At 41.0% G+C, this 22,693-nt stretch overlaps 1 protein-coding gene across 1 annotated transcript in view; it reads right to left on the bottom strand.

Moving 5' to 3' along the window:
* Positions 1 to 1,743: 1,743 nt before the first annotated feature.
* The window catches only part of DHRSX (dehydrogenase/reductase X-linked), a 169,893-nt gene continuing 148,943 nt past the window's right edge, over positions 1,744 to 22,693 (bottom strand). The window contains exon 7 of the mRNA XM_064437600.1: positions 1,744 to 2,205. Within this exon, the coding sequence (XP_064293670.1) occupies positions 2,008 to 2,205 (198 nt within the window). The 3' untranslated portion in view covers positions 1,744 to 2,007. The remainder of the gene's footprint in view (positions 2,206 to 22,693) is intronic.

Here is a 22,693-nt window from a genome sequence, read left to right as displayed (position 1 = left end):
AGGATTATGCTGCTTTTTCAGATTACACCTAAAATGAATGAGATGGGAGTAGGGTACAGCTTGCTCCATTAACAGCAAGAGGTCAGGCTCCCTAGTCACAGGGTCCACACCTGGAAAGTTTCTCTCACTAAGGACAGATCATAGAATCACAGAAGGGTTTGGATTGGAAGGGACCTTTAAAGATCATCTAGTTCCAAGCCCCCTGCCATCTGCAGGGACACCTTCCACTAGACCAGGTTGCTCAAAGCCCCGTCCAACCTGTCCCTGAACACTTTCAGTGATGGGGCATCCACAACTTCTCTGGGCAACCTGTCCCAGTGCCTCACCACCCGCATAGTAAAGAATTTCTTCCTAATATCTAAATCTACCCTCCTTCAGTTTAAAACCATTACCCCTTGTCCTATCACTACACTCCCTGATAAAGGGTCCCTCCCCATCTTTCCTGTAGGCCCCCTTTAAGTACTGGAAGGCTTCTATAAGGTCTCCCTGGAGCTTTCTAGATGTTTTGGGAGACATCTAATCTTGACTGAAACTGTCAGGGGAAGTTTCTCTGTAAACTGCTCTGATGGTTTATCTCCTTCCCCATTAAAATGTTGTGTCTATCTTCAATACAGTTTTTTCTTTTAGTTATTTGAGCTTGTAGAAACTCAGAATATCTTTATATTGCCACATACCTGTTTTGTTCTTTACTCCATGGATTTGAGCATCATTCCTGAAGCCTCACTTTGGCAGACATGAGTTCCCTGAACTGTACACGCTGGAGTGTGTTCAAAACTGATGGCATCTGAACTGATGACTGACCCATTCAGAAGAGAAACCTTAGGGTTTACCAAAAATATTTTAATAAAAAATATCAGCTCCACACTCAGAGACAGTCAAATAAAATTAAAAATAAAACAGCTGTTAGGAATTTTTAGGAGAGAAATACATAACAAAAGGGAAAATATCCTGTTGTTGCTGTGTAAGTCGGGTGAGTAGGCAGGGAGTACTCTACAGCATGGCAAAGAGACAGTTTAAGGAGGACATGCTGGAGGTCTCCAAAACCCTTAGCAACATCAAAAAAGTGGACTGGCATTAATTGGCTGCTGTCTTTTCAAAACCGTGAATGCTAGTTTTGAAACTCATATGAACTAGGTTCAAAACCAGCCAAAGGAGGTGATTCTTCATGCAACGGGCACTAGATGAGTGAATCTCCATGCCAAAGAAAATGCAAGAAGTTGCAGACGCAAGTTTACACAGATTCAGGAGAAAAAGGGACAAGCAATCTTAGCCCACTCCCGAGTCAACAGGCCAACTGCACCCTCTGCCAAATCCAGTATCTCCATCATTACATTTGATCCATTCTTCATTCTTATGGCTCACCTTTAAAGGAGATCTGAACTCGAACAGAAAACAACTGAATTCAATATCCTGTCTGAAGACCTTATTTATTTACATTTTTTTTTGGTTCTGACCTTCACTTAAAACCTCTGGATAAAAGTTGACATATAAAACTAATGTTATGATAGAAACAACATAATGATCATGAATGCCAAATGTCTGCATAAAAACAAGCTGACATCCATTGTAAAGCGACTTAAAGATCAGTGAAGCTTACAGAAAAAATCTGCAACTTTTAAAACTGATTGAAAAATACTAAGTTATATGTACAAAGGTGGCTTAAGTTCAACATGCCGCAGACAGAACGTGCTCACCAGGAAGTCTTTTTTTTTATTGAAGAAAAAATGAAAACTCAACTCTGCACAAGGTTAAAGATTGTATTTTAATCACAGACTGAAACATCATGATTTACAAAACTGATGGTTAGATTTAAAACCAACCACTACATCTCTCTGTGGGAATACTCCCCCCACACCCTAGCAGACTAGGGGTTCAAGCGAAGAACAGAGCTGTTCATGTTTGCCTTTGGGACTGAACAGTGATTTCCAGGACGATGACTGATGCTGCAAGAATTCACCTAAGATGCTTGTCAATACATTTCATTTACCCAGCTGGAAGTGGCTTCTCCTAGGGAACTCTGCTGGATTCATCAGAAATCCCAACCATCTTGCAGCTTTCTGTCCAGAGCCTTCTCTGCAGCTCCTCATCATATGCTACATCAGCTGATTTTGTCCTTTCCTCATTGTAAAGGTAGCAGCCGCCAGCTCCTTCCATCTCGGGTGATACTGCTGCATAGATGCTTGTAGAGGCTCCTTCCTCTGGAGTCTACAGAAACAAAAAAAACCACCCCAAATTCAGGCAAGGTGGGCACAATGGAAGAATTACATTAAATCGTAGGACCTTACCAGTGACAATCAGCTTCCCTAGTTTTGCATCACATTTGTGGTCTTTATGCAAACCTCAAGCTGGCAATGATAAAAATGCCACCTATCCAACTGGCAGCGTACAGTCCGTTTCTACAATGGTGCTATTTTGACATAAATTAAAGCCACTGCACGGATATATGGAAAACTCGGGTCCATTTGTTCAAGATCCAGTCAGACAGAACATATAAAATAATTGATTTAGTTTTCAAAGTTAGAGCTAATAAACCCAGAAGCAAACACAAATAATAAAATCCTAGTTTAATCATCCATTTTGCAAGGATGAAAGGGTCCGTACTCTGCCTTAAGAAGATGAAGGCTACGCTATATGCGCAATGTGCTCATTGTAACAACAATATGGCACAGGCAAAGGATCACGGAAACCACAACAGCAAATTAAGATTCCACAGTTCAATCCAAGCAGGCAGGTGAACCAGGGACTTACTTACATTTTACACAGGGCATAGTTATCAGAGTTCTGCAGTATCATAAAGCAAAATGGTGAAAGATCTATAATGTCTGATATACCATGAGTATTAAATGAAAATTAATAAATGAATAGCTTAGAGTGATAACTCCTTTCCTCCCAAGGATATGCAACACATTTCCATTTTCCGTTCAGCTGGATCACACAGTTGTCACTGAAATTATTTCAGTGGCATTTTTTTTCTTTTATTGAAGGGCATATTTAAAACACAACATTGGATATGTTTTGTCTTTATCAGTGATATAATTATGATCGATGGCTGCTAGAAAATAATGTGTCATTTTACAATCTCTGCAGCCATTCTCTGAGTCATTAACAGTACCAATGCTGCTCACAGCTTTGTCTGCTGCACCTGACAGGGTGTCTTTTTCTGAAGAACTCACTTGATGAATGAGGCGGTATTGAATAGGTTACTCAGTGCCTAATTAAAAAAATAAACGCATCTAAGTAATTTGAAGCTTTTTGTGACACGGTGCAGGTATTTTAAAGAGAAACAACTCCTCTGTTTTCTCACTGTACAATAAATACAACACAACTTATTAGAAAGAATTCATCCGATGCCTCTGGCATTTGGTCTCATTTATAAGTAAGTGAGAGCCATGTCACACAATAAGACAAGGTTACCCAAACTGCAATGTCTCCGGCTGCTGCCCGGGTAGAGCACACTCAGCATCTGCAAGGGAAACATTCCCTGCGTGACCACAGGCACGTTCCCCAAAAAGTGAATGGCTGAAGAAGAAATGCGCCCTGCTGAGGTACTTCCATGCACAGAGCTCCACTGGTTCTATGCCCAGCCCTTGGTCAAAGGTTTTTAAGCTGAAGGAAAACTACTAACGCCAACAGGCTGGAAAGAGAAGTAATACCACCATACTTTCCTTCAATGGTCACAAAATAGCTAGCTTTTACTATCAGTTACCACACAAAGAAAGCATGTCCTGTTCCAAATGCCACCTAATGAAATAAGATGGTAACTCTGCTCTCCAACAGGATATGCTCTCAGCAAAATATCAGTCAGTATGTTAAAAAAAATTCAGGTCCAGGTAACTGCTGGCATATTTTTTACTTTTTAAGATGACTGTACTGTGAGACACTATCTAGAAACACTTAAAAAGTGCTATTTACCTTAATTTAATACTCTGCTGCTACTTCTTCATTCTTCTTCATCTTATGGAAAATAGTGCTATTCACATCCAGTTGATTATTTAAACATAAAGCTATGTGAATATGTAATTCTTTGCAGGATCAGGATGACCCCCAAAAATTGGAGCCCACATGCTCACATAGTGGCTGCTATCTTGATCAGCTATGATGCAATATAAAATATCTTAATATTGTAAAGCAGCAGAACAATGCTGAATACAAGCATTCGTATTTTATGCAATTTATTCTGGATGACAGAGACAAACCAGAAGTTTTTAAGGTACTCCTGTGCTGCACTTAAAAATCCAGTGGCACAGATAAACCATTTCTTCATGTAATGGTTCACTGGATGTTATGTTCTTGTGTTCAACAGCTCTCCAGTACAAGCAAATAAAAATGTCAATGTCGATGACTCCCAAAACTTAATGACAACAGCTCAAAACTAAAATGCTTTAAAAAAATTGTCTGTGGGTGGAATTTGTGTGATTATGTTCTTATAAGAAGGGGTCTTTACAGCCTCAGAGGCTGATCTGTATGGGTCTTCCTGCAGCATCAGAAATACCATGTGCCTTTGCTCATTCAATGGGAAGGTTCTCCCAGGATATGCAGGATTTATCAAGATTTTTATTTTTTCATTACATGGCAAGTAAGTTGCCCACCAGAGGGGATCTATTCAAAATAATATCAACTACAGTAAATAAAGGCTATGACAAGTTGAAAGACAGTTATTGGTTTTACTCATGCAGCCTAGTAGGCCTTTACCAAACCATTTTATACAGTAAAATGATTCCTATTCTTCAATATAAAGAAAATATCAAGCAGGCTCAGACAATAACAAATGTGCTTACATGGCCATTCTGTGACCAGTCTAGAAGCACAGTGACATCGTCACCGTCCATTAAGGTCAGCTTGTGTAACTTTTCACAAGATTTAATTTGGTCCACCATATCTAACATGCTGAGTAGAAGGTTCTATGCAAAATTCCTATTTAGTTTCCATCACCTATTGCTAAAAACATTTATCTAAACACATAAGGAAAAAAAATACTATAATACATTAAGCAATTACTGTATAATAATTTAAGTTAAAGGAAAACAATTTTTCCAGTGCAACAGGGAGAAAAGTTGCATATGTATGATTAATTAACTGTCTTATCCCATCTTCTGAGTGCTTAATTAATGCTGAAAGCATTAATGCTCCCTCACTTGAGGATCTATTTATTGTTTTGGCATGTTTTTTGTTTTAATGAAAGTAAAAAGGAAACCCTACACCAGAAGTCCCCTGGCCTTCCAGCTGGTTGAACGTCCTACCTGTTTTGAGAGGCTGGAAGAAAAGCATATGCTGTGATTCTATCTCTGGATCATGCCCGTACCTACCGTGAAAGCACTGTACATCCACCTGCCCACACACAGTCAAAACTCTTTCCCAAAATGTTGGATCTACTACATGCTCATAGATAACTGCAACACACACAGGTGCGCACACACACGTCCTGCCTGTGTACCAGCACATGAGGAGCTCTTGGGAAGGAAGAAGCTGGCAGCAGGTTGCAATGACTGGAGCAATTCATGACTATCTGGACAAGGAGCAGGATTAATTATTCCAGCCGTGGCAGACCCACTCCTCATTGCCAACTTTCCTGGGAGACCCATAATTCGTCTTTTACCACATGACAGCCCATCAAAAGGTGAGAAGGAACCATAAAGCCCTTGGAAAAGAGAATGACCACAAGCAGGAGGCTACTGTCAAAGCAACGTATCCGACTCATCCTTTGATGCTGACAGCCTTCTAGGAAGGAGAGCACCTGATCACAGGCCAGAGAAATCACCAGCCAGTGGTTGAATACCTTGATCTATAAAACCCAAGATGTTTGTCATGATGCTCTACACAAACAAGAACAAGTTCCTGTCTTTGGGACTCTGAAGTGTTATACCAAAAGTTGCAGGTAGACAGGCAGTAATAATAAGTATCATTCAAATCACAGGGAGGATACTGTATACTTTGTCAGAATTAAAAAAAACCCAAACAAACCAAGCAGTAACAGTATAATATGCGTATATATAGGATCAGTAACATTTTGTTCATGAATTGGCTGGACTTGTGCTAAGACAAGAGGGATTCCTATAAATTGCACGATACTTCTTCACTCTTCAGTTACTGACTTATTTGTGCTGAACTTTTTCTTAAACTGGATTTTTGTTTACAAATTATTATTAGTATGCAAGCAACTGTAATTTATGCCTTTTTCACATCCAAATAAAACTGATTTCTGCTTAACTTCTTCCTAATGAAGTTCTGCATCTGCAATTCCTTTTACCTGTTAAAGTACTGATTACATCTTTTTCATTATTTTGCAATTAACTATTTGTTTGCAGTATCCCTTCAACAGTAAATAAAGGTCTGACTGAAATTACATATCTTTGTATTGTTCATTACATGGGTAGGCTGTGGAAGAAGGAGGGAAAAGATAGCATGTGATCAGCTTATTTAAGCAAAATGCAGTCTATATACACAAAATAACATTATTTTGGCACTATCTATTCCCAAAGAAAAAGACATTTTTTTACACAACTGTTGATATTTCTTTTTAAAAATATTCATCAGTAGTAAGTCATCAACATAGAATAATTTTCCCTCAGCATCAAATGGAATATTCAGTTCTATGGAAACTGGGACATATACTGAGAGGGTTTGTGCTTTAGTTTTATTTTTTTAAGACTTGCTGATTATTGCATTTTGAGTAATGAATTTTTAAGTGCCATATAATCTTGTCAATACTAGGTGCTAATGCTAACAAAATGTGTTAGCTGATGACAGTCAGTCCCTACAGGCATGTCACCATGAAATGTCCAATCCTTTTCATTTGTCTACAACAGGCGCAACAGCTTAACTCTTTGTAAATCATGTGCCTGCATCAGTTATACATGATGGCTTGGTGGTGCTTCCCTTGTTAATCCATGTACTCATCCAGTTCCACCTCCACCTGAATTCATAGCTCAGAGTCCTGGGCAGACAGTATGGTATGGCCATCAGAAACCACAGAAAACTGGACAGGAAATAAAACTAATAAGCTCCTATAATTCCTTTTCTGCAGTCCATTCATTTTTCCAGTACCATTTTCAGTAACTACCAGCAAACAGTGAGAACCTCGCTACGTGTCTTAAACACTATGATGAACAGTTTGAATGGATGGCATGCATATACTTCAAAATGTGTTGGCTGACAGAGTTGGCCATATGATTGAAAAAGCAGTAGTGACACAACCCATGGTATCAGAGAAGTACTTACTGTGGCATAGCTTCTCTTTGCCCCAGTCAATCAGCTGATTGTACTTGGTTTGTATTTTATGACTTCAGGATGCTGCCATCTTGAGAGATGGTAGAAGCGAAGGTTGGGCAATGAGGGCAGAGAGCAGGAAGCAGCTGGCAAACCCAATGACCAACATCACAGTTGTATTTTGAGGGACACAATGAGGGGCCAAACAGGCAGATGTGCACCCAGGACTGCCTGGTATGCTGGCAAATGGCCTAATGTTGAGGAAGAAAATGTCAAAACACCTTTATCCATACAATTTGTGATGCAGAATACATTAAGTATCGGTGGAATGCCCCTCATCATCAATATTAAGTAGACTGCTGTTGAAACATTCATCGACACTGGTTTCATAACGGTGTTATTACCTCATGTACTCACATTCATTGTGTCATGCACTTTTCAGTTCATATGGGAAATCTACTCATGGGCTGATGAGTTAAAGGAGGCCTCACTTTTTTAAACAGGTGAGTTTCCATTAGGCCATCCTTGGCTTGGACAACAAGAAGACATGTCTGTGGCTAGTGACACGTTTCCCAGGTCCCAGCTAGGAAGACACAGCAAGCACTGAACAGGCCATCATCTCCTGGGCCTGGGAACTCAGGCACTTTTGCCAGAGTTCCTTTACTTTTCTCAACATTAATTATTCTGGTAATATTTTGCAAATGTTAGTATTTTACTAACTCGCTTCTGGACTGAAAAACTCTGTATAGACAGACTTTTATGCCTTTTCTGTCTGTCTTCAGGAAAGACAACAATCACCTGGGATACCTGAACAGTACTATGCATATGCACAATGGGGCTTAACAACAGGAATGAGAACATGAAATTACTGTTACTTGGTACAGCAAAGTCTTTCATCTACTTGCTGGCAGCTAATGGAGGGGTGACACTCAGTCACCTTCAATGCGCTGCTTGACTCTCAAGAACAAACACAAACACAAAGCCACCACAACACAGAACAGTTTGAAAACTGTCAGAAATGGAGTAGCTGGAGTTGCATTCCCGTGAATATCAAAGCAAACTTAGGAGAAACAAATTCCCTGTGTTCCAGGGAGCACTGATTGCTATGATCTGTGAACTACCGAATCATTTCAAAACCAGGTTACTTATGGGTGCAAGACCCCAAGGTGAAATAACAACAGCTGCTCCAGTGTCAGAGCCTCCTGGTGAAGACACAGGCTACGTGCGCTCAATGCTTGCTGTGTAACTTCTGCAGTGTCTAGACCTCCTAACGTGCTTTGAAAATTTCAGCCAAAAAGTAATCAGTTGAAACACTGAGTACGGAAACAAAGGCTAGAACGGAAACCACGGCGCAGATGTAAGGACGTGTTCAGCAACCTTTGATCAATAAGGCTGTAACAGATGACTGTAAGTCCTGGTGAGACCAGTGGCCAGAACCAACTGTCAGATCCCCAGGAAGCCAAAGGCGCCAGAGATGTCTGGCAGCACAGCTTTTCAGACATCTCTGCCTTCACTCAGAAGCCATGGTTTCCATCTGCATTCTCTTTCTCCTCCTATTCTTTCCTATGTAGCTCACTATTATTCTCTTTCTATCCAATTTCTGCCTTGATTACAGACCAGAAAGAGATAGAGATGTTTTATTGAATATACAGTTCTCCCTAGAGACCTAGTCAGCACCATCAAATTAATTTCTCTTCAATCCCCATCTCACAGCAAAGAGAATTCTTTAATAAATTCACTCCATAATAAAATTCTTTAGATTTCATCTTTTAAAAAGACAGCAGCTACAAACAGAAATGGCTGAGTTAAAATGTGAAGCCTTTCTCCTGACAATGTTGTGGCTACAGAGAAATAATTTCTGAATCAAAGATATGAATATATAATAAAAGATGAAACATTGATGAATAAGAACACAAGGCAATTTTCAAACTAAAAAAAAACCAACCAAAATGTTGAAGGAAAGGAGCTTTTATAATATGAATAATTCATGCCTGTTCTGGGAAAAAGAGAAGCTTTTCCCTGAGCATCCTAGCACAAGACACTGCAAAGAACAGAAGCCGAGATAGCTGGCAAACAGGCACAAAGGGTATCAAATCCTGAATCTCTCCCTCCCTTTCTAGTAAAACAAAATTTTCTGGAGAGAGCTTTCAAAAAAACGCAGGTACACAGAGAACCTCAAAAGCCCCACCTCGCCTTCGCATCCACCCCCACGTAGGTGGCTGGGAAGCCTGTAGACAAAGTAGACCACACAAGAAAGGAAGTGTCCCCAAAAGACTGCAATGGTCAGCCTGTTGCTCAGGGAGCCCAAGGTGCAGGCAGGCACACAGGCTTGAATGCCTGATTTCCCATTAATCTTTTGATGGAGTCAATGATGGAAAGTTTCACTTTGTTTTGTGTCAGAGCAATGCCTTCTGAGAAATCAGTTTTGCTGGAAAATTGACAAGCAGCTCTACTCTGAAGCCCTGTGATGGCTCTTCTGCCAGACTCAAGAAACAAGGAAATGTTTAATGAGGAAGACAATGTCCACGGCTCTGAATCCTCCTCTTCCAAAGCAGCTGCTTCAGACTAAGCAGGAAATCACAGGTCATCTCAAATGGCATCAGATGTCTATGTTATCAGGCAGAGGAATGAAACCCCTGTTGGCTAGTCAGCTTTCTGGGCCACACTGAAGAGATCTCCATTGACTTCAAAGAGCAGTTTCAACAGTGAACTCACCTGTAGATGCCTAAATGCACAAAAATAATTATGCGTCTTAATTTCAGACTGAATCTCTCCCACTTAGAAGTACAACATAACCTCAGTGATTTGGCTGAAGTGTTTCTGGATGTATACTTTGCATTTTCTAGGGCACTGAAATGAAGGATGAGAAGAATGATGTTTTGTTTTAAGCAATTTTCAAAATGGAAACAAGAAGCCAACTTTACATGACTGAATTTGAGCAGAGACTTGAAACTTTGGGTCAAAGTCATTAATCATAACTAAGCCCTTTGTTCCTTTTGTCAAGTGCATTGAGGAAGATTACTTTGCCTGAAGGTTGATCCCTATGCTCACTTTGCAGCAGACAGCGATGTCTTCAAAGCCAGAACCAAGATATCGCTGCAGCCACTCAAATTACATTACACTTTTTACCTTGCTCAGCTCAGTAACAGTATGCAAAATTTGACAGATAGAAGCCTGCTGCCCCAGACATTGCATAAGCATCCAGCCAGAGACAGTCACTTGCTGGAAGAACATCCAGTGTCTAGGAAATAAGGCAGGCAATAACAGGAGAAGAGAGCCGAAAGAGTACACATACTTCACAAAATGCTGGAGCCTCTTCTGGGAGCATGGCGCACTGGTTAATCCGCCCTCTGGAAAACAGGTGATGTCCCGCAGCTACCTATTGCTGAGGATGCCTGACTTAAATCACTCAGAATTGTCCTGGGTAACTTCACATTTCACAAAATGTAAATTCACAACAAGGGATTTTCTGCAACACCTCTATTCACAGACAGGCAAAGTGATTTACTGTAGCAATTGTGCAAATCAGGAGAAGATATGAGGAAAGAATGAGCTTCCTAAATCCTAATCCTGATGCCTTGTGCACTAGACTGTTACTTCTTTTCTGTATTTGTAAAGGAAAATACAGAATTTATTTGTTTACTACCAATTCTATGGCCATAATTACAGTATCATGTATGCAATTCAATATAATCTTCATTCCGAGATGTAGGCTGATCTATCATTTAGTAAAACTACTTAATTACAGCTTAGCATTCATGCTAGATAAATGCTAAGGAATCATCCTGTTATTTTTAATAACTATGCAAGGCCTTAATTCTACTAAGTTTTGAACTATTACTATCTGAGAAATATGAATAAGAGCATAAGGCTGCTCCTCCCACCAACAAAGCTCTTAGAGAAGCAATGTCTTTGATAGGTAGTGGCTGGAACATCTGCATTATTTAATAATATATACCCAATTTTTCAGTTGAAAACAAAATTTAAATATGATTCAAAATATGAATGGATCAAAATTAAAGAGGACTTAAAACAACAAACAACCATGAAAGCTTTAGAAGTTTCATTCTCTAATGCATTATCTTAACCAGTATGTCGGTAATCTTTAGTTTGCCGAATTCTTTCAAATGATGCCAGATTTTGGCAACCAAAATGAACCAACTCAGAAAAACACATAGGAATGTTTATATTTGAAATGGTAGCTGCATTTTTACCAGGCCCAGAGAGTAGGAGACACAGCAAGGCTCCAAGTGCCGAAGAGGATGCTCCTGAGTGCATATATCCCTGAACAACTTATTTTATTACCTTCCCGCTCACATGAAGGAAAAATGTCTTTGCCAGCTTTTGCTGAAAACACAAGACTTCAGGCAGAAGATATATGGCCACTTCTGACTTGTAGCACCCTACCATCATCTCTACTCTTTTACTTACTGTTTAACACTTAGCAAGTCACTTTGCCCATATATCTTGTTTTCCTTTCTCAGAAAATGGATATTGACACTTATATCTCCATCTTCACAACTTCCTTATGAAGACTGTTAATTTTTTTAATGCTTATAAGCACTCAGGACAGGCATAGAACTCCTGAATATTTAAAAGTTAACCACAATATAGAAAACCTTTATGAACTATGATGAGATCAAAAAGCATAATACTGCACAGAACATAGACAAAATGAAATAACCCAAAATTATATAGGCCAGCAGCTATTTTGCAGCCTCTTCTGTTTTAAATTGCTACAACCCCCGTTTTGCACCCCAAATAGTAGTGGGGCTATTTGCACCCATGGGCTCAGCCGGCTGGGAGAGACTGGCTGCCAGCCCAGGTTTCTCACCTGCCCGCTGGAGACACTTACTGAAAGCAGATGGCTCAGGTGAGAAGGTGCAAATCTTTTCCTGGATCACCATGTAAGGTTAGGGAAAGACACTTCTCTCCAGGACTCAGGCAGGCCACATGCCTGTGCTAGCAAAGATTGGGACCAGAAATAGTAAAACACGCAAACTGGCCCAAAATGACTACAGGGTGCTACTTCTCTGCATTAATAACATGCAAGATGAAAATACGCCTGGGAAGATGGGAGAGATGAAAGCAAAAACACACTTTCCCTCAAATTTCTCACGTCTACATTGCAGTGGCATGCTAGCTGGGGTGCAACACGTCCTGCTGATGGGTCTGCTCCACACAAAGCTGCTGCATGGAAAAGAGACATCACCTTGCAGTGCTTATCCTCACCCTGGGTCTCAGCCTTCATCTCCTTTTCCCTTTTGCTGACTCCGAGCCCTTCTGCAGGACTGGAATGTGATAGTCCTACAAAGGCTGCGCTGGCTGGGAAGAAGAAATTTCAAGCAGATCGCCAAATACCACTTAGCACTGTCCAGTCCCCAACTGGTCTGGGTTTCTGTTTTGTATATAGTTATTGTGTCTAAATTATAGTTTTGCAATATTCGCCAAGCTGAGAGGAGAAAGCCCAAACTGAAAGACAGAAAAACATGGTGGGGAGTGAAGGAATCCTATTCTGCAAATTTATGTTTCCTATAATGCCAGTTGCTGGCAATTTCAGCATTTAATCTTGAACAATAAACCAAAAAGATATAAACAAGGGGGTTAATTTAGGTCTGTCCTTAGTGACATGCTCCAAAGATAGAAAACAAGAAAAGTGGACTAATTTTCTATAGTTATTTTAGTGAAAGAATAGACATAGGTGAGAGTGGCTCGGATTTTCTAATCTTTTCTTTCTGACAGATACAATAAGCAGAATTAGTCCGTTCAAGTCAGTAATTACAGATTATACATTCTTGGGTTTGATGTGAAAAATGCGTCAAATAACTTCAAGATATTTCTGTTTAAGTAATAAAACCCTTTAAAAATGACAGTTCTCTTTATTTTAATTAAAGCTATATTTCATTTGAAAGCAGCTTGTAAAAAAAGTAAAGAAAAAAATTAGGTGTCTTGTAAACAAAACTACTGTTTCCCATTTTCTATCACAACAGAATGCTAAAGTCATAAAATCACAGATAGATTCTGAAGCCATACAATTATGGAGCTGTCTGCATAGTTTATCCTTTCAGTTACCCAAGAGAAGTACTAAATTTAAAGGCAAAGGCTACATTCAGTTGCAAACTGACACATCTGAATGCTTGCTAACCCACCAGTATCAACCTGTTTTTAACAAAATAACTAAAAATGCAAATGCAAAGGAGGACTGAATCTTATTATTCAAATCAAGCTTTTTATTGGGTAAACAGAAAATGAGTTTACTGTTTACTGTAACTTAAATCCCTTTGTTTAAATCAATCAACCCCAGGACTCTTTACTGTCCACCAAGGAACATATAAATGGCTTCCATTCAGAAGAGCCCCAAAGAACATGTGTAACTTTAGACAGGCAAGTAGTGCCATTGATTTCAATGAGATTAGTCACGTTTCTAAAATCATGTCAGACAAGATCTGAGGCATCATATCTTTTACCACGGAGCTCGTTACAGAGAGAGCAAACATGTGAAATCTCAGCCACACAAATGCATCCCAAGGTCTGAAACAGAAGCAAAAAACTTCCATCTTGAAAACAGTTACTCAGGGGTTTAAACTCATCACATTTAATCAGGTCTGAAAGAAGGGCAGGTTGTTATCCTGGGGAAGGGTGATAGCGTCGTTAATTTGCAAGGGGGCAGAGAGAGAAAAACAAAGGTGGCAGTTCTTGCCAGTGGAACAGATAAAGGAAAGCAGGGACGTGTGATGCACTGAAAATCTGTAAGTACCAGAAAGTAGCAAGACCTAGATTTACCATCCGCTGAGGTTGTTCATTTTAATATCCAGGCTTATTTCTAAGGTGTTTTGTAAACCTTCATTAAGGTAGCTAATGGAGTCATTAACTTGTGAAAAATGTCTCCCCTGCAAAGGCCAGGACAGGATTTGGTGACAGATGTGGTCCTTCCCATGTTCCCGTTTCCTTTGCTGGATGACAGAAGTCACAGCAGAACTGTCATGTTGCTGTACAGGTGATATGGTATACCCCAGACATGTGTGAACGACTAAACCAACTGTCCTGGCCTGTGTTACAGGAAGAATTGGTTCCAGTTCCAAAAATGAGATCCATAGTGAGTGGGCAAATCTCATTACCTGAAGGAGGGCAATGAAACACTAGAAGGGAGAAAAACATTTAATTCCTTCCACACTCTAAGTCTTTCCCCAATCTGCTACAATCTGTTATTTAAAAAAAAAAAAAAAAAAAAAGAAGAAGAAAAAAAAAGAAGTGTGGGGAAAGAATGTTAAAAATCCTAGCAATATTCCTGAAAATCTTCATGTTCCTTTTATTTCATTCTCATATAGCTCCTGTCTCTGCACAGAGCTTCTGACTGGGATTTTGATACTGGACTGGTTAAGGACATAGGTAGCTATGACCCAGAGACTTACACTTGCAGAACTATCAATAGCCAAAATAACGCAGTGAGAATTAACCTTTTCTTTTTATTAAGTGCTGCAGGAGACTCTCTGTTGCACTTGCATTCACAGGGCTTTCTGACTAAAAGGTTAGAGCAGTTGTTTAGAATGGGAAACAAATACTGTGAGGTTTTGTGGTTCGATAAATACATGTTATGGACTCATCTGGTGCTGAAATAATTCGCTTTGTTTAGGGAACCCATATTGAACTGCAGTCTTTGGTAATGCCATTTTGCTACACATGTCCGTTTGCCTTGAAAGTCCAATCAATGAGCCCTCCCCACGCACTAGCTCACGGTGATACACTGCAAACAGCGATGCTCCAGATGATTAAACTTCTGCTTCCTGGGAAAAATTCCAGTTGAATTAATGCAGAGCTGTGCTGCGGTTTAGTAACTGCTTTTAACTCGTAAAAATACAGGCTGAGGTCTGAGCAGAAGCTTGAACGCCAGCGCAGACTGTCTGTCCCAGCCCTCCCCACTGCTTCTCCTGCGCGCCCGGCAGCTTGCTTAAAATTCTGCTCTTCACCTGCAAGTCTGCACAGCTCTGCAGCCGCCTATTGTTATTTAATATGTACTTCACAGGGGAATTGAATTGTTCCAATCAAGATTAGGACTCCACTTCTCTAGGTGGTATGCAAAGCACATCTGCAGTCTAAACTTTCACCCATTTCTCCACCTGCCCTTTCATTGTGCCCCACGACAGTCTCGCAGATAGTCCCAGCTGTTATTCATTCCCTTTTCCTCCTCCTTAATTCCTAAATGCCTCTTGCCAGTCCCTCACCGCAACCTCACTGGGCGTGGCTCCTACGTCAGCATGCCAGGCACTTGTCCCTGTTGGGTCACATCCCTTTTTGCAGCCCATGTGCCATGTAGAGGAGGGCCTCCTCAGGGGCTCCCAGCGTAGCACTGACATTTGCCCTCCTTGGGTCACCCATCCATGTCACCAACCCCCTTCAGAAACCCAGAAGAGGTGGAGGGCAGCCTTCAAAGCATGAGCTCTTGGGGCAGATGGCTCTTATCATCTCTGGAGCAAAGGGCTAACCAAGCCTTTTGACAGTAGAGAAAGAAGAAGGAAATACTAGGTGAAACCTCATCAATACACTGACCCAGCCAAATCTGAGAAGACAGGAGAAGTGGTGGGTACACAAGCAGTGCCAAGCTCTCAGAGGAGGGCAGAAAACTAGGCTCCTCTTGCAGCAAAATCGCAAGGGGCACTGAAATGCTGATGTGACAGCATGTTGCATTGCTGGATGCATGGGGCTGCAGGGAAGGAGCATGCGAGTGGGTCTGGTCTCAAGGCACGGAGGTCACCGGCATCAGCCACAATCCCTGCTGCTGCTCAGCCCTTCCTGGGCATGAGCTGCTCCTGCCGCTGGAGGGACGAGCTGCAAGGCCACATTGCTCTGCAAACATCTGCTGAGCTGATGTGGCTAGTTTTTAATCCCTGAGCTCTACAAGGGAGCTACAGTCAAGAAGCAAGAGTTTCCCAAGCAGCACACTTTTTATATAAAAATAATCTAAATGTTTGGTTTTTACCAACTATATAAACTCCTCAGTGACCAAAACATAACTGACCTTTATTTTTAAATCTGTGCTCAATAAAAGAGGATTACAATTGTTTGTGAACTTTGTAAAGTCTGTAACATGGCTGGGGGGAAAAAAAACCCCTTGATTTATATTTGTCTAATCCCTAATAGCAGCTGACAGTCAGTGAAACAAATAGTTTTAATTATTTTCTCCTTGCTGAATCTCAGGTCTCATCATTTAATCAAAAAATAGCATGTTACCGACACTTGGGATTAAAAGGAGAGTCATATAGTAGGAAAAACAGTAAATTACATTAGCACCAAACAGTGACAAATACACCCTTCTTATTGCAGCCCTGTCCTGAGACAGCAGAATATTGAAAACACCCCATCAAAAAGAAAAACAAAAAACTAAACAAACAAAAAAAAGCCCTTAAGACTTTTTCCATTTATCCTGAGACATATGGCTATGAAAATGTCAATGCGGTCTCTGCAATTAAAACATATTCTAAAGACTCCTTTCAGTTATTAATGAACAATGTATGGATCTTACACATTTATGTAAAATAAGTACTATGTATTTTTTATTGGAACTACTGATGCATGAAAATGACTATAGAGCTAATCAATAGGTAATGACTATATTTCAGGAGTAACGCTCTGTTCAGAGGAAAAAAATGGCTGCAATTCACAAGCAGTTATTGACACCATGGAGCACAGAGTCAATGCCCACAAGAGATCTGCACATTATTTAAAATTTCTTCAGCAGTATTTGTCATTGTTCCTTCGTCCCAGTCTAATTTTTTCCTGCAATACTGTGAATATATTAAAGGTTAGTGTGACTGTATTAAAGACACCAGAATGAAATGCAAAAGCTAGACTTCTGACAGATGAGTCTAACAGCCAGCAGTGGCATGACTATTACTGGAGTGCTGCAGCCATGGGACTGTGCAGAGCTCTTTCTTGCATAAGACACTGTCAGTCACAAAATGATCAAAACCTCACCTCTCATGGGCCCAGTATAACCCTGCAGGACTTCAGATTTTTAAAGTCTTCCCAGTTTCTTTTTCGGTGTGTAATCGTTTACTGCTCAGAATAACTGAGAGTACGTGAGGTGGCCGGAGCTGGAGGTGATGTGCCTCAATGCTAGCTGAAGTCTCCCAGGGAGACAGATCTATTGCTGGCTCCTAAAATGAACTGTTGAGTTCCTATTGGCCTAATTCTCTAAATATAACCCCTTGCCTTGTTTTTATCTCCATCTCTGTGTAGAGCAAGGGAAAATCATGAACTAGTCCAAGGTACAAAACTGAATTCTCCTCTGGTACCGCAGGAGAGAGAATAACTCATCCATTCTTCACCTGCATAAGCGAATACCCCAGATTTACATGGCAGTGAAGAAACCGATTATCTCCGGCTCTCACATTTTTCTTTTTGAGTCATGGGAGGTTTGAGATGTGGCTAGTTTACAGCCCGAAATGATGTATCTTTACTTTAGGTTTTAACTGCAAATCAGTCTGCCTACCCCAGAACAAACATCTGGTCTTTGCTTAGAAAATTAATAGACAACTTCACACGTGCCATCAGAGCACAGCTACTCAAACAACTGACAACAGTTACCAGCAGCATCTGATAGGAGGGACATATTTATAAAAGAATAAATTCCCAGCTGTGACTAGAAATAACCAGATTGGGGTGTCTTACTACAGGTCTACAGAAGAGAACATCAGTATTTTTTAATCACTAATATAATAAAATGGAGAAAAGCAGTTTGGTTCTTGAAAAATCAGCAGATTCCTCTTCTAGTCTAAATTAATCCTATGAAGAATTTACAAATACCTGTAGATGACCACAGCAGAAAAAGCCCCATAACCACAAAGAAATTTGAAGAGAAAATAGCACCGAGGTACACGTTCTTACAGAAAATGTTTCCCTAAGCAAAAATAGATGCCGAAGCCAAGTATGCTCTTTAACTCCTTCTCTGAAAATGTAAACTCATTTCAAAAAAGCTCACGCAGGGTTTTTTCCTTTTATTTAGGCAATTACGAGAAATTACTCAGCAAACGCCTCATCTGCAAGTAGTAGAGTTGCTCACACTCGTAGAGTTTGCTTTTGTGTAGAAAAGGAAGTAAAATCTAGACCGTCATCTGTCCTGCGGTAACAGCTGCTACATTAAATAAGCGCAAATATAACTTTTTCAAAACTATAAAGGGTGAAGGATGCTCAACAAAATGGAGATGAGAATATGGCCTAGAATATAGTGACTGGTTTTCCAGTTTAATTTAGAGAAAAGGTTACTATCATCTATCATGTTCCATGGGGTGTCAGAAAAGCCAGCCCTAAGTATTTTATCATTAAGAAGCCCCACTGAAGAGGTGTTTTAAAAGCTCACAATGGAGGTCAGCTGAATGCTTGCCAGCTGCACCGTAGCTCTGCCCTTTCTTCCAATTCAGAAGTATATTAACCGAAGGATAACTGCAGGTGTTCGCATCCATAATCTACAGTGACAATAACAAACAGCAGATCAAATGAAAAGGATCTTGCAGTCTTCAAAAATATTCAGGGGTTTGTGTTTTGTTACAGCAACTTTTAATCCTTCCTAAAAATTTTTAGGTATTGCAGGTAACTGAAATTAAGAGTGAAAGAATATTATTGAAAACTACATAATAGTATATGTTTAACTTGCAAAGCTACAGGAGGTTACATTTTTTTAGTATATGATTAAAAGGGAAATTATGTTTTATTAATGTCATTTTGTATATGAAAAAGTTCTATATTTGAAGGTAAGTTATACTTTCACATGAAAATTATCTAGCCTCTGCAGATTTTAGCAAAGGAACTCCAAAACATGAAAGGTAAAACAGGCTCCTCCATTTTAGATACATCTACTTTTCTATGATAAAGGCACTATATAATTGTAACAAGATAATACTTGCAAAAGCCTGTTAATAAATACCTACTGTCAAGAAAAGTTTTTCAGAAATCCATGCCGACAGTGAAAATATGGAAAAACAAGAAATAAAGTTACATGCCCTTACTTAACAAAAGTCCCTTCCACATACTATACATGAAAATAAGGAAAATTTTATGCAAGAAAGCTGTTTGCATGAAGAAATACCTATTCGTACAATTGGTACAAAGAGAAACTATGCACTGTTTACTAATTCCATGAAGTGGCAAAAACACATACATCTCAGTGACATGACTCATAGACACACTTCCATCATAAATATAAAAGAAACCCTACAGGCTGCTGACAGCAGTGAAAGGTGAATGAGAAATTACTGAAATGCAGCTAAATTGAAGGCAGCTTAAGAGACCTGTGTTTCAGTTCACCACACCATTTATTTCTTGACAGTTCAAATTTTCAGTATAATCTACAGGATTTATTTGTAAAACTAGGCATCCATTCATATCAGACAGCAACACTTCAACTCAGTAATTTGGAGCATCGACACATCTTAGCTATCATAATGGGTCCATGATCAGTAGTTTGCAGCAGGTCTATTGCTCTGGTTTCATAGAATCATAGAATGTCCTGAGTTGGAAGGGACCCACAGGGATCACTGAATCCAGCTCCTGCCCCTCCACAGCACAACCCCATATTCACACCATGTGTCTGAGGATGTTGTCCAGGTGCTTCTTGAATATTGTCAGGCTTGGTGCCATGACTGCCTCCCCGGGGAGCCAGTTCCAGTGCTCCACCACCCTCTGGGTGAAGAACCTTTTCCTGATAGCCAACCTAAACCTCCCCTGGCACATCTTCCTGCCATTCCCTCGGGTCCTGTCACTGGTCACCAGAGAGAAGAGATCAGTGCCTGCCCCTCCTCCTCCCCTTGTGAGGAAGCTGCAGACCACAGTTAGGTCTGCCCTCAGTCTCCTCTTCTCCAGGCTGAACAAACCAAGTTACTTTAGCTGCTCCTCATACAGTTTCTCCTCTAAACCCTTCACCAACTTTGTGGCCCTCCTCGGGACACTCTCTAGTAGCTTTATATCCTTAATGTACTGTGGAGCCCAAAACTGCACACAGCACTCAAGATGAGGCCACACCAGTGCAGAGTAGAGCGGGACAATCACCTCCCTCAACTAGCTGCAATGCAGTCCTCGACGCACCCCAGGACACGGCTGGCCCTCTTGGCTGCCAGGGCACACTGTTGGCTCACGGTCAACTTCCCATCGACCTGAACCCCCAGGTCCCTCTCTGCAGAGCTGCTCTCCAGCCCCTCATTCCCCAGGCTGTATGTACATCCAGGGTTGCCGTGCTCCAGGTGTAAAACCTGGCACTTGGCCTTGTTAAACTTCATACAGTTGGTGATTGCCCAGCTCTCCTGTCTGTCCAGATCTCTCTGCAGGGCCTCTCTGCCCTTGAGAGTGTCAACAGCTCCTCCCAATTTTGTGTCATCAGCAAAATTAATTAGTATTCCTTCCAGTCCTGCATCCAAGACATTTATGAAGACACTAAAGAGCACTGGCCCTAAGATGGATCCATGCAGAACCCCGTTAGTGACTGGCTGCCAGCCCGATGTAACCCCATTTACTATGACCCTTTGAGCCCGACCCATCAGCCAATTGCTCACCCACCGCATTACGTGTTTATCCAGCTGTGTGCTGGGCATTTTGTCCGAGAGGATACTGTGAGAGACAGTATCAAAAGCTTTACTGAAATGCAAAAAGGTCACATGGACTGGTTTCCCTTGGTCAACTACATGGGTAACCTTGTCATGGAAGGAAATCAAATTTGTTAGGCAGGACTTTCCCCTCATGAACCCGTGCTGGCTGGGACCAATGACTGTGTTGTCTTTCAGGTGTTTGTCAATAACTCCCAGAATAATCTTCTCCATAATTTTACCAGGCACAGAAGTGAGACTGAGGGTTACTGGGGTCATCCCTGTTGCCCTTCTTGAAGACAATGAAAAATCATTGAGAGAGGTCTCGCTATGACATCAGCCAGCTCTTTAAGTACCCTTGGATGAATCCCATCAGGCCCCATTGACTTACAGGTATCCAGCTGGAGCAGCAAGTCCTGCACAAGTTCAGGGTTTATTAGGGGTTTATCATTCCCACAGTCATGGTGCTCTAGCCCAGGGCTCTTGGGGTCCCTGAGCCCACCATCGGTGTTGAAGATCAAGGCAAATAAAGCATTAAACAACTGTGCCTTGTCTTGTCCCTGTTTGTGAGGTGACCATTCTCATCAAGCAATGGGCAAATGTTATTTCTGGCCTGCCTTTTGCCATTAATGTATTTGAAAAAGCCCTTCTTATTGTCCCTCACAGTACTGGCCAGCTTCAACTGTAATTGAGCTTTGGCCACATGTATTTCCTCCCTGTAGTGGTGAACAGCATCTCTGTAGTCTTCCCATGTCACCTGACCTTGCTTCCACTGGCCATATACTTTCTTTTTTCTCCTTATTTCTAGAAGAATATCCCTGGTCAGCCAAGCCAGCCTTTTGCCTCACCTGCTTGACTTCCTACACTTTGGGACTGCCTGCTCCTGTGCTCTTAGGGGGTGGTACTTCAAAAGCAACCAGTTCTGATGGACCCCAGCACCTTCAAAAGCTTTTCCCCAGGGGACCTTACTTAGTGGCTCCCTGAGCAACCTGAAGTCTGCTCTCCTCATTTCCACAGTTGAGGTCTTGCTGGCAGCTTTCCTCCTGTCACCATAGATTTTAAACTTGACTGTTTCATGGTTCACTGTGGCTAAGGTGGCGCCCGATCTCCACTTCACCCATGAGGCCCTCTCTATTAATAAGCAACAAGTCAAGGAAGGGCCCACCCAAGAAAGCCCAAGAACCCAGCTTTGCCCCCGTTAAAATATCACATCATGGTTTGAATGAAAAAGTAAAAAAACCCCACCAACCAAACCACACACACACACAAAAAAAGGAAGATCTCTTTTTTTCCCAAATATTAAAATGTGCAGTATAACTTCTTCATAAGAAAAAAATATGAAAATATGTTAAGTAGAATTGCAAACACCAATTCAGGTGAGCTGACTTACCAACACAAAAAAGGAACAGAATACCTCTTTCTCTCAGGCAAAATCCTGAACCAACTCTCTGTTAAGGATGTTCTAGGAACATGCAAACCCCCACTAGTCTACTGTGGACACTGTCAGCTGGAGCACCTCAGCTGAGTTTCAGCAGGGTTACAAGCCACCCCAAAGTCAGTCATCTCAAAGGTACTTTAGTTGCAAACCAGTCAGGAAGACACAAGGTGGTGGCCATGAACTGCTTGTGGACACAAAGGGCAAGACATGGCCTCTTGTACAAGTGTCATGCCCTACCTGCTGCTGTCCCTGCTGCCTGGCGTTTTTGCTGGAAGGGGTCTCTTGAGCACTGACAAACTTCTAGAAGAACACTGCTGTAACCCAGACTGGAAATTAACAGGGTAGCTACACCAACTGTCTCTCCAGATCCATTTTCAATCTACCTTGGCTAATTTATTTTTTTAAATCATGCACAGATTTCTTGACCAGTACAATAAAAGATCTTATTTTCATTGAAGGCTCTTCAGTCTGACCTATA

The sequence above is a fragment of the Phalacrocorax carbo genome, chromosome 1, assembly GCF_963921805.1.
Source record: "Phalacrocorax carbo chromosome 1, bPhaCar2.1, whole genome shotgun sequence".
Taxonomy (NCBI): Eukaryota; Metazoa; Chordata; class Aves; order Suliformes; family Phalacrocoracidae; genus Phalacrocorax; species Phalacrocorax carbo.
This window is presented reverse-complemented; position numbering and strand designations above follow the sequence as displayed.